Here is a 12428-nt window from a genome sequence, read left to right on the forward strand (position 1 = left end):
CATCCCAGAAACAGTGTTTGCTAAAATTCTCAGGTGTGTACTGAATGAACTGTTATGTGTGAAAGGGTCCAGAAGTTTAAACTGATTCTTTTAATCAAATCAGTGACAATTCATAGCTACAGTATGTTCCATAAAAACAATACAAACAAACAATAATAGCTCTACTCACTATAAAGTTTCACTTTAGATTACAGATTTATACTGTCACATGTCTAAAAGCAGATTCAGTGCATATATTTGTAAAGTAGAGCTGTCTTTTCCTATTTTGGATTTGAAATATTGTTATAGTATTGTTTTCCACGTTCACTACTGATACTACCCTTCAAACACTAAACTGCGTCTCTTTATGGCTCTTTATGGTCTCTTGACACTTGTGTCACTTCCAAGTTATTTGTAAAGCAAATTATTTACAGTCGGCACACTGACAGATAAATCATATGTGAAGCAATGTCAAGAGCCCTCTCAGAATAGAAAGCTAAAATACCTGAGTCAAATGCCATTTGGGTTAAAGAGGACAAAATGTGAATGACCACTTATTTGAATAGATATAACAGCCTATTTATCAGCAATTTGTTTATGTCAATATTACATATTACATAAAACAAAGTCCTATTATTGTTGTCACTGTAATGTTACTTTTTAATTGATGCCTATTTGTCAAGGAATTTAGCATGAAATAGAAAGTTTTATGTGACAAAGAAATAGTATTTTACAAATTAAATATTTTAGATTTTCTGTGTCAAAAACAACACAGAAATGTGAACTAGAATAAATAAATAAATAAACAAACAAAGTGCAGAAAGTCAATTGTTTATTTAACTTTCCTGGTTTACATTTTTACATTCTACGTTTATATACTATAGTTAATTATTATATTATATTATATTATATTATATTATATTATATTATATTATATTACATTAATTAAACAGTTATAGCCCTGAACACTGTCCCTTTAAGACACGATGAGCGTGAAAGTATATTATATTATATTATATTATATTATATTATATTATATTATATTATATTATATTATATTATATTATATTATATTATATTATATTATATTATATTATATTATATTATATTATATTATATTATATTATATTATTAATCAAACGGATATCTTGCCCTGAACATTGTCCCTTTAAGACGCTATGGAGGCGGCGCAGTTTCGCACTCTGGGTGGGAAAGATGGGCGGGGCTAACGCGATTTGACTGACAGCTGAGCCCTGGAACATCCAAAATCGTAGCGCCTGGGCGGTCCAAAGCAGCCAGTAAGAGCCAGAGTTTGGCTGTCAATCATTCTCCGAGCACCAATCGGAAAGCAAAACGAGGGAATCTTTATCACTCCCGATGTATCCAACGTGGGACGAAAGAACGTCTGGATAAAAAGAAAGTAAAGTCCGGGAAGGGGAAAAACAAGCAGTTGAAACGGTCAGAAGTGCGAGGTGAATTAGTGAATTATCGGAGTTTTCGGACCGTACGACGAGCTCAAGATAAAAGCTTCCCAGTTCCTTTAAACCGCGCTCAAGGTTGCTGGAGAGAGAGAGAGAGAGAGAGAGAGAGAAGGAACAAACGCGAGCCGGAAAGTTCACAACAGTCGGACGGCTTTACTGGAACTGTTTTGCTTAAAACTGGTTTATTATTATTCATCAATGTGATCCAAACGCCTGCATTCGCCGTTTGGAAACTTTATATCAAGTCCGTGAAGAGACGTGAGCCTCAAACTTTTTCTTTAGGAGTGCGGTTTTTCCTGAGGAAAAGTTTCTTTAAAGCGCCGGAGATCAGATTTTCTTTCAACACACTCGTATGGATTTAATGGACACGATCTACTATGTTTTTACTTTTCATAATCACGAATCACTTGGGATCAGCACATTATAAAAACTTAAGAAACGCCGCTGACGATTTAAACTCTTCAAACTAACGTACATTTGATCCGGTGGATCTCTCTTGCCAAAACAAAGCGCCTGTCCATCTCCCATCCAGACCCCCTTTTCAACCTTTTAAGGACAACTGCATTTAGTTTTGGCTTCTGGACAAGTTGTGATTCACCTTTGATTTACTTAACGTACGTGGTGGTGGAGCAGGGGAGTTAAAATTTTACTGTGGACCTTTTTCAAGTGCAGGACTGATGCATTGCCCAAAAACAACGCAGTATAATTTGATATTACCGTTGGGTAAACAAACAACTTAATGAAGGCGAATTACTCGGACTCTGGGAAACTCAATAGGTTCGAGCTGTCCGTTTGTGGATGAGAGAGATCAGTCGTTAAGCGCTGAGACAACTGGATACAAGATGGCGGTGTGGCTGGGACAGATGGGATCACTTTCATATCATGTGTTTTATTGGCTTTTGACACTGGGACTGTTAATTAATTATAGCGCACCGTGTCCTCAAAACTGTACGTGTACGCTTGATACAACCGACTGCAGTCATTTAGACATTACTGATGTCCCTCAAGACTTGCCTAAGAGCACTGTGCATCTGTGAGTACACAAAACTAACATTATTCTCTTCAAAATAACATGCTTTAAGTTCTTTAACACTCTTAACTAAAGTTGTCCAGGGAAGAAAATGACTCAAAAGTCACAGAATAACAAGTGTCATGTCCTATATAATGCTTTGCACTTATTTTAAAATTACTGACAAAAGTTTCTCTTTCCATTAAAAGCATGCAAGGGTATTGGTTTTAAGTAGTCTCAGGCCTGGCTGTGACCTGCTGGGTTATGACATGCTAGTTACTGTCATAAGTTTGGAAACTCTGACAGACAGTTTTAGGAAGCCTGCTGATATGAGTCAAAGTCATGACTCAATGATCACAATCACTTGTTTATTTGCCAGATGGTAATTTTGGCCACCTCATGGTTTTGTCATTATATTTGGTCTGGTTTATAGATTGTCTTAAAAGTAGTTATTTTCTTTATAATCGCCCTATACTAAGATGGTAGATCTAGTTAGTCTCGTAGTAAAAACTGAGAACAGTGGCAGTTGTTATTTTTATGGTCATCTGACATTTTATATATAGGCTATTTCTTAAGATTAACATCACACACAAAAAGTATAAAGCCATTTTAATAACCCTATTTTCCTAACATTTCTCTTCAAACATGACATCAATTTTATAGACGTCTTTTTGGGCGTTAGGTTTTAATGTAATGTATCTGTGTGGCCTAGACAAAGTTTCTATGGTGTCATCCGCCTGTGAGTTCAAGATCACAATCATCATTTTCAAAGGGAACGATTTTACTGCCCAGTATTAACTTTAACACCTTTACTGCATGTTTTATCACTGCAAAGTTACCTGTTTTCTGTTATTCTCACAAAAGCAGCTCCCTTACTGTTCTTGTCAGGTTTAAAAGATGGTTATCACGCACAAGTTTCAACACGGAAGCGTCAACTGAAGACATGAGCTGTCTGTTGTGCATTTTATATCACCCGATTCGCCAAATTTTAGTCAGATCTGGCTGTTTGGTTCTTCGTTGGGCTATATTTGAAATATATAAAGACACAAACCCAGAGATAACTTTTTAAAGATGAGATGCTTATTAGTTGTAACCGAGGGTGGCTGACATAATCGTTCTTCGTCTGATAGGACCGTGAAACCTTCATTACACATGATATCAGGCTTTAGATGATTGGGCAGGTAGCTCTGTTGGTGTTCTGCCTCAAGGACTGTCTAACCTACTGCTGAGTAATTTGACCTGGTCTGCCTGAGTGCTTTAGTCTGTGCCCCTTGACTATTCCATTTAAATTCATATAGTCATTTTAGTGGGAAGCTAGTGTGATGTATTTCAGGATATTCAGCGAAATCTGGGAGATTGGACTTGGTTATTGAATTGGATGGTGAAAAGTGGTCTCTGTATGACAGGTGGTTGGAGAAAAGGGGTTGAAATAAGAGGGTGTGTTTACATTAGCGAAAAAGTAAAGCAGAATAAATAATTTACAATAAGATCAGGAATGTGTATTAAGAAAGTAAATGGGCATAAATTATGTTTCATGTTGACTGTTTCTACCGATCAAATTCAAATGCAGAAAAAATGGGGCCATGTTTGTTACAGATTAAGCATGATTAAGTGGCAATAATAAATTTATTTACTCCATATTACAGTTAAATTGGTGTATTAAATCATTTTTTTGGTGTCTTGTTTCAAACTAGTATTAGAAGCAGTTAAAAAGCTCTGACAGTGCTTTTATTGATAGGGTGCAACCGCGCAACAGGTGATATACATTTCCTTCTGACTTTCCTTATATATGGTCTTTAAAGCGTGACCGTTTTTAATATTCAAACCTCATTGACAGCAACAGCATTAACTTAAAACAACTGGCTCCTTGTTCTTAACCAGTGGCTCTTTGTCTCTAAAAAGCTTAAGGCAACTGTGGTCTATCATAATGCTGATTATTTATTCTCATTAATCCCTACAACTACCCCTATTCACATGTCACTATTCATGTTCAGGGCTTTGATATGCTTCTCTGGCAATTGACAAGCAGTCAAAGCGCTAGTTCTTGTGACATCTAAACCTGTTGCTTGCATAACCACTCCGCACAAACTCGCCCAAGGAACGTCAAGCCGCGTTTTAGCATTTCCATGAACTAAAAGGCATGTTCCAGCATCTTAATGTCCCTTTATCGTCTGCTTTCATGTTGACAGATCCAACAGAAGCTCGATTTTAAAGTTATAGGCCAGAGATATTTTTTGGGTTGTCCCTCTGTAATATATCAATCAAGAGTAGAAAAAGCTTTGGTTGGAAAAACCCTGTGGACATGGCCTGAGTATAAAATCAAGCCCTTAATACCTTCCAGTTGTCCAAATAGTTTCTCCATACTGTCCATTTTTTCTTTCTTTCATTTAATGGTTCCCCCATGGCTCGCTGAGACCTTGATGGCGAGTAGGAAGCAGCGAGGTGTTGGCATCGTCAACTCGCACATGGTCCTTTGTGGATTCAAGTTAACATTGAGATATGGGCATTTAGACTCTTAAGATAAAGACTGATGGAGTTATTCATGGTGAGGGTCAAAGGAATAGTTCGCCCAAAAATGGTTCGTTCTTGGTAACCAAACAGTTTTGGTGACTATTGACTTGCATTTTATGGACATGGAGACATTTCTCAAAATATGTTATTTTATGTTTCACAGATGAAAGTAAGTCATATAGCTTTGGAAATATGTGAGGGTGAATAAATGCTGACAGTTTTAATTTTTGAACCTGAGTGCGGAGGAGATGTTGAGTTAACTGATGAATGTTATGAGTAATCTTATATGAGTAATCACTGATGCATGACACAGTGCTCCAAACTCTCCATCTGCGAATTTGAAAAAGTTGTCTGAATTCCTTGTGAATTAAATTTATTTTCTTTTAAAAATGTTTCCTGCATCAGATCCATCTGAAGTATTGAAAAATTAAGCAATTTTGGTTTTGATTATGGAAATTTATGCGTGTCTTTGGCGTCTTGCATTCATCAGGACTGACCCTTTAAAATTCAGGATAAATGAGATCGGTTTTTGATTAAATAGCTATTTGATTTTGTCTGTTTATTCAGAGTGCTGTGAAGACAGAAGTGATGGAAATAATTTAGCTTGATGTAACGAGCTGTATGAGTCACACTTGTAGTTCGGTTAGTTTGGTTCATTTGGTCTGGACCAAAAAGAAAATGATACATTTGGTCCTGGTCCGCTAAGCTTTCACATTGGCATTTTTGACAGTGAACCTAAAGATGCCGAACCTAAAGACATGGTGATACGTTCACAACCTGATTGGTCGGGTTGAATGACGTATATTTCGTGACTCAACTTACCAAACACCCCAAACAATAGGTGTGTTTGACTTAAAGTGAGGCTGCGGGTGTATGATATCAAAGCACCCATTAATGGACTGGTCTACTCAGTGCCACTTTAAGTTGAACACACCTAATGCTGTCTGCTAGGAGCTCATAAAAGGCACTTTATCTCATCGTTGCTCCATGTTTGCCCTCTGCTCATTTTGTTTTGGATACACCGCTCGTTCCTTGTCATGTTTTCATTTTGCTTATTTTGTTTTGTTATCATTACTTCCTGTTTTTGGTTCATTGAGAAGTATTTGGTCCGTGTTGCGTTCATATTTCATTCGAACCGCACCAGAGTTTGTTTGGAAGTGGTCCAAGACCGATCTTTTTCGGGATCTCGGTCCGCTTGTTTGGTGCGCACCAGGGTTCGGATGGCAGCATTCGTACTTATTCAAACAAACTGCACTAACAGAGCAATCGCACCAGAGTTCGTTTTAATCGAACCAAACATGACAAGTGTGAACACACCCTTACTTCTCAAAGTAAACTACAACGACCCTTTGGTGGCCCTCTTGATTGTTTTGAAAGCTGAGGGGGTGGTGGTTGGTTTGTATGTGCAACCTGGATTGCCACATGTGTGAGTGTAGTTTGGTCACCCTTGAGGCTTGGTAAACAGCCCGCAGATTTTTCTCACCACCCCGAAGGGGGTTTGATGTGTTTTTTTTATGCATTGTGGGGGACTGTCTTTTCTTTACGGTCCCTGTCACGGCACACCAATGGGTCTCTGTTGTAAGTCTATGGACTAAAGGAAGGCAAGCCTCCCCTGTAACTTTACCTGTGGGTGTCACTTTTGGACAGAGTTACTTTATAAAAACGAGTGACTTTTGTACTTTTGTACTTTTAATGCCATATTTAGTAATATTTGCAATTTATGTTTGTAATATCGATTATTTTGTCATCCAATTTTTTGAGGAGACACTGCCTCCCTTGTCTTCTCGGAGGGAACACCCCTGATCTTGATCTACTCCTCTGACCCATTGTTTATTCGTTCAACATGTGGAAACTGGTCAGGAGTATGTCATTAGCAGTCAAACTCGTTTTGATGCTTGTTCATTTCGTTATCTGAACAGTATGCTTTATTAATCCCGTTGCTATAGATTTGTGCACTCTAGAATGCAAGTTGCTGTTTTTGAGATTTTTGACAGCATAACGCAGAACACATGTAAAAGCTGAATTGTTTTGCTCCAGGTGTGTGCGGTAGCCTGGAGCGGAGTTTGCTTGCGTTATCGGATTGTGAGTTAAAGGAGTGCCTTGCGGTGTTTAGCTTGGCCTGCATGGCACAGAGGTTAACGGCACCTTCCGTTAGCACTGCTCTTGTGGAGTTTCCATGCATCCAAGGACATTTTATCCACTGATTTATGCCCAGTTCCAGGCTGTTAATGCACATAAAACATGAATCTAACAATTTAATGGTGAGTTGACAGAGCGAATATCTTCAGAAATGCTGGTGTTTGCTTTCTGGACTAGTTTAGATGTAGACGAGTGTTGTGTCTCGGTTAGGGGAATGGCAGCCACACTAGTACCAGAATTGAAATTCCAAAAGGATCAAACAAATATTCCAGATTCTCTTTTTTGTTGAGACACATTTGAGCACCTCCTCCTCTCCCCTCCTTTGTTTAAGTGTCTACAAAGTGATGGATGCCTCATCTGTGATTTCTGTACATCTGGTAAGAGTTTAGAGATCTGGAAAAGACATAAAAAAAGAGTGAAAGAAAGGGGAGGGGTGAGAGAATTGGAGAGTAACAGGCCTTATAGAGCACCCCCAGCACATTTGGTCTGGAGACTAAAATCACCATTTAACATTCTGTGAAAGCGTTACTGACAAACTGTCCCTTAACCCCATACTACGTATAGTTTCCAGAAGTTTTATAGCATTAAACCATAATGTGCAGGCATATAGGTTGATATGCATATTCTGTTGGTCAGCAGTTGTTGTTTTTTTCAGACAAATTCACAACTTCTGCTTATGTTTTTTTCTTTTCTCCATTGTTTTGAGCTAATCAGTATCCATGAATCAAATTTATTAACACACGTTTCCCATGTTTAACGGCGCTGCTGCTGTCTTATAATAATAATAATAATAATAATAATAATAATACTAATACTAATAATAATTTGATTTTAGTTAAAGTTATGTTTTATATTTTTGTCGTTTTTATTTTTATTATTTAATATGTCCATATAGTTTTTAGTACATCAAGATAAACTAAATGAAAGGAAGTGTGTGCTTTGGCAACCAGCTGAAATGATAGAAGTTGTAATACATTTTTTATAATTTATTTATTTTTCAGTTACTGAGGTTGTTTTAAGTTTTATTTTTAGTTAACTATAATAACCCAGGTCTATATTAACAATAATAATAATTGTACAATATAATAATAATTTAATAATTATTAAATGCTTATAGACTAAACATAAAACTAATACACATATATTTGGTCACGATTGAGTGTATGTAAATGTGCATATATTATTATTTTTATTTCTTTCTTTTCTATTTAGATGATTAATTACTTCATGCATCATACATACCCACAAAATTAAATTTGATATATGCTTTACACAGTATATGATAAATATACTGCTGAAGTTGACCACTCTGATGTTTCCGGCTAAACTAGTGGTGCAATTACTCCAGAGTTTTCCTTTCTGTTAAGATAATAAACCATATGCAGGGGAACTCTGTAATCTAACAATCACTTGTTCTATTCACTTTGAAGTTTTCTGGAACAATCTGTCACGAGCTGGTCTGTAACTATGCAGGACGTATTTTCACTCCCTGGGTTTTCATTATAAGATTAAAAATTATCAGTTGAAACAAATGTGTATATAATCAAGTGTGAGTATGTTGGACTTTTGCCTGGCATCTGTGGTTCTGGTACTGACTGTCCAACCTACACCATAGCCTAAGCATAAACCGTACGCTCTATGCCGTAGCATGACGTGCACCTCTCTAAAAATCTAACAGCGCATCGGACCGCAAGCGCTGTGATTGGTCTGCTAGAACCCCTCCCTCCGTATGTACTTGAGTTTTGTGTGTTTATAATGTGCACTTTAATATATTTTAATGTTACACCTTTTTATATAAAAGAAAAAAAAGAACAAGTGTCTTATCATTTATTATACTAAATAGCATTATACATCAGTAGTTGTCCACGACAAACAATGTTGATCTTCTGTGGTACAAGTCCTTGTGGAGACTGAAAGAATGCCATCTTCTCCTGTTCCGTTGTTGTCTCCTTTTTGTAGTTTTAAATAATATTTGTCGCCGTCACGGCTATAATGCTTCTCTGACGAGCCACTTCTTCTTCGGCTTTTGCCGTGGTTCTGCTGGTTACACCAGCAGCATGCCCGTAGACACTGCAGACTAGCGGTTTGCATGTGTACTGCACGTTGACGCAGACAACGACGCAGAAGTATAAATCAGCCTTAAGGCAAAAAGAGACCCTATTCTTATTGTCTTTATGGGGACAATTTCTGTCATCTACTTTTTTTAAAATGTGTCTGGTTTTCTTGGATTTAAGCTTCATGTTACTCTGATTTCTTTTGTTTGTTGGCTTTTTTGCCATATTTCATTTCTTTCTCTCCCACCGTGTAACGTTCACTTCCTGATGATCTTTATCTCATGATTTTGACTCTAGATTTGATACTCTCGCTCCCTTTTCTTTGCTTTGTTTGGACTGTCGGCACAAGCTCCTGGCTTCACTATCAGTGGTGTTGCTGGGCTGTAAATGGTCTTTATGGCAGGAAACAGAGAGAAAGGAGCACAAGCTGTGGGGCTTTTGGAGAAGCAAGTGTCTGTCCGTCTGGTCTCTCGCTCTTTGCTTCGCTCAGTGCTGTGACAGAGGAGTTATTCTTTGACTAGTTTATGGCCCTCTGAAACAGGGTGCATTAAAGCCGCTTCTGTCTTCCAGCTGCATCATAAAGCTCCATCATTGACATCATTTCACACTTCCAAAGATCGAAGTTCACACTCCGCTTATCAGCGATAAAGATAGATAGATAAAGGTAGTCTCTTTACTGTTCTACTCACAATATGGCCCTTGAGGGAAAAACAGACATAACAGAGCCATTTTTATTGTTAATATAACAGGCCATAACTATAAATATAATGTATATTATTTCCAATACCTTATTGAACCAGCATGTCAGAGCTCAGTTTAGTGTCGACATATCAACAGGTCTGTGTTGTTTACATTCAAATCAATGTGACTATATTTGAGAAAGTATTATCATTCTGGCCTAAAATAATAATAATAAAAAAAAGTTCAGTATGTTATTTGGAATTTGTTTTAGTTGTGTGTTTCCCCCCCCTCTGGTCATTTCCTAAATGACTTTGACCTTTGTTAGCTGTGAATGTTCTCGTACCCTTGGTTTCCTGGCATAGGAAGCTTTTGGCCGTTTGCCTTCAAGTTTAATGGAAACGAGAAAAATAGACATCAATGGCTGTTAGAGTTGAAGTTGAATTTACTAGCCTGTACTAGTGCGGTTAGGTTAGAAGTCATAATTGTCATGGCTATAAAATGGTTGAATAGCATGTAGAAGTGTGTAAGCGCTGTGTTCTCACTGAAATTAAAGTGAGCTAAGCAGATAGAGGATGATTGCATAATTCTTGAATATAGCATTATTAGAGCTGGAAAAGCATATTGCACTCACCTTTTCTTAAGGGGAATTTCAACTGCGCTGACTAGTTTCTTAACGATCCAGAAAAAGTGTTTCTGGTTTCCTTTAAGGGTCCAGTCGTCCTGCAGGACTCTTGAGGAAGAGGAGAGGTGTTTCTTTAGTTCAGAATAAAGACTAGTGGGTTTGTTCATGGTTTGAATCTTAATAGGCATGAAACAAATCATTTAAAAATAGAAACATGATCATATCGTCTGAGTTTGCAAATATATTTACACATACAGTCATGTTTAATTAGCTGAGATGCTACTTTTTTCATTAATTTCTTCAGATTTCTTGCAATATTTCTAGCCTTAATACACAATAATATAGAAATATAAAATAAAATAGAATATAAAGAGATTTAATAATAAATATGATAAAGCATACAACTTAAATGTTCATTTTCAATATTATATTAAAATCTCTCTCTCTCTCTCTCTCTCTCTCTCTCTATATATGCGTGTGTGTGTGTGTGTGTGTGTGTGTGTGTGTGTGTGTGTGTGTGTGTGTGTGTGACCCTGGACCACAAAACCAGTCTTAAGTCGCTGGGGTATATTTGTAGCAATAGCCAAAAATACATTGTATGGGTCAAAATTATATATATTTTTTTTATGGCAAAAGTCATTAGGATATTAAGTAAAGATCATGTTGCATTAAGATATTTTGTAAATTTCCTACTGTAAATATTTTAAAACTTAATTTTTAATTAGTAATATGCATTGCTAAGAACCTCATTTGGACAACTTTAAAGGCACTTTTCTCAATATTTTGATTTGTTTTGCACCCGCAGATTCCAGATTTTCAAATAGTTGTTTCTCGGCCCAATATTGTCCTATCCTAACAAAGCTTACATCAATGGAAAGCTTATTTATTCAGTTTTATGATGTATAAATCTCATGATTTATTTTAGATGATGGTCCAGGGTCACATATGATTTGAAGCGTTTTTCTGCCTTATTGTATTAGGAAACAATTGTTGTTGTTTTTTTTTTTGTTTTTTTTTTTTGCAATATTCTGATACAGTCAAACCTAGTAAGTGAAATCATTAGTTCCCATGATACAACTTGATGTTTCAGTTATTCTGACATCTTTGTTCAAACAGGAAGATGGGGTGGGAAATATCAATAGGCTTATATTCTTGAACTTAATATTCATCAAAGAATCCTGAAAAAATAAAGATTTACACAAAAAAACGTTAACAACTGTTTTCAACATCATGTGACACATGTGAAACTGACTGGAGTAATGGCCACAACAGGAATAAAATACATGTATTTCAAGTATATTATTGTTTTTACATGAAGAAAAAAAAAATCTTACTTGCCCCAAATGTTTATACAGTGTATTTTTGTATACTGACCCTAAACTTTTGTGCCTCAAAGTTAACAGACATGGACTAAAAGCTACAAAACTTCAATATTGGCCATGGTCATACTTAAAGACTTTCAAACCAGCCTCAATGGAAAACCAGAGCATTAGTTAAGCCTGCTGTACGGTTACAATGACCATGTTATTTATGCCCCAAAGGTCAGCCTGAAGGTGTGAAAGTTAGTGTTATCTGATAAGATAAAGCGGCTTAAACAAAGTGGAGCCACTGAGAATTAAACACGGTGATTATATAAACACTCTCATTTCCTTTTTGGCTGGTAAAGGCATAGGTCAGTTCTCCAAACATCATGAGGTCCCCATGAAGACTGAGGTGATGTAGTCTGAGCGTTTTGTCTGTGCCTGTATAACAGTAAAACAGTTAAATGACTGTAACACTTCCCGCCACTTTATTAGCTCCACCCACTAATGACTGACAGAGCTGTTGGCAAACACATTATATTTTAGTCCACATAATTGTGAAATGGCTTAACCCAGTATTTGGTCTCCTTTTCAGCCCTTAAAATTCTGTAGTGGAAACTAATATGAGCATTAGTCAGTAATGAGTGTGTG

The 12428-nt window shown here is 36.8% G+C and overlaps 1 protein-coding gene across 2 annotated transcripts in view; it reads left to right on the forward strand.

The window, feature by feature from the left end:
* Positions 1-1276: 1276 nt before the first annotated feature.
* Positions 1277-12428, forward strand: part of LOC109083627 (leucine-rich repeats and immunoglobulin-like domains protein 1) — a 35526-nt gene continuing 24374 nt past the window's right edge. The window contains exon 1 of one of the 2 annotated variants that reach the window (XM_042734418.1): positions 1277-2493. In XM_042734418.1, coding sequence (XP_042590352.1) covers positions 2303-2493 — 191 coding nt within the window. In that variant the 5' untranslated portion in view covers positions 1277-2302. The remainder of the gene's footprint in view (positions 2494-12428) is intronic. The other variant, XM_042734419.1, reaches the window with a different exon arrangement.

The sequence above is a fragment of the Cyprinus carpio genome, chromosome B11, assembly GCF_018340385.1.
Source record: "Cyprinus carpio isolate SPL01 chromosome B11, ASM1834038v1, whole genome shotgun sequence".
NCBI classification, from domain to species: Eukaryota; Metazoa; Chordata; class Actinopteri; order Cypriniformes; family Cyprinidae; genus Cyprinus; species Cyprinus carpio.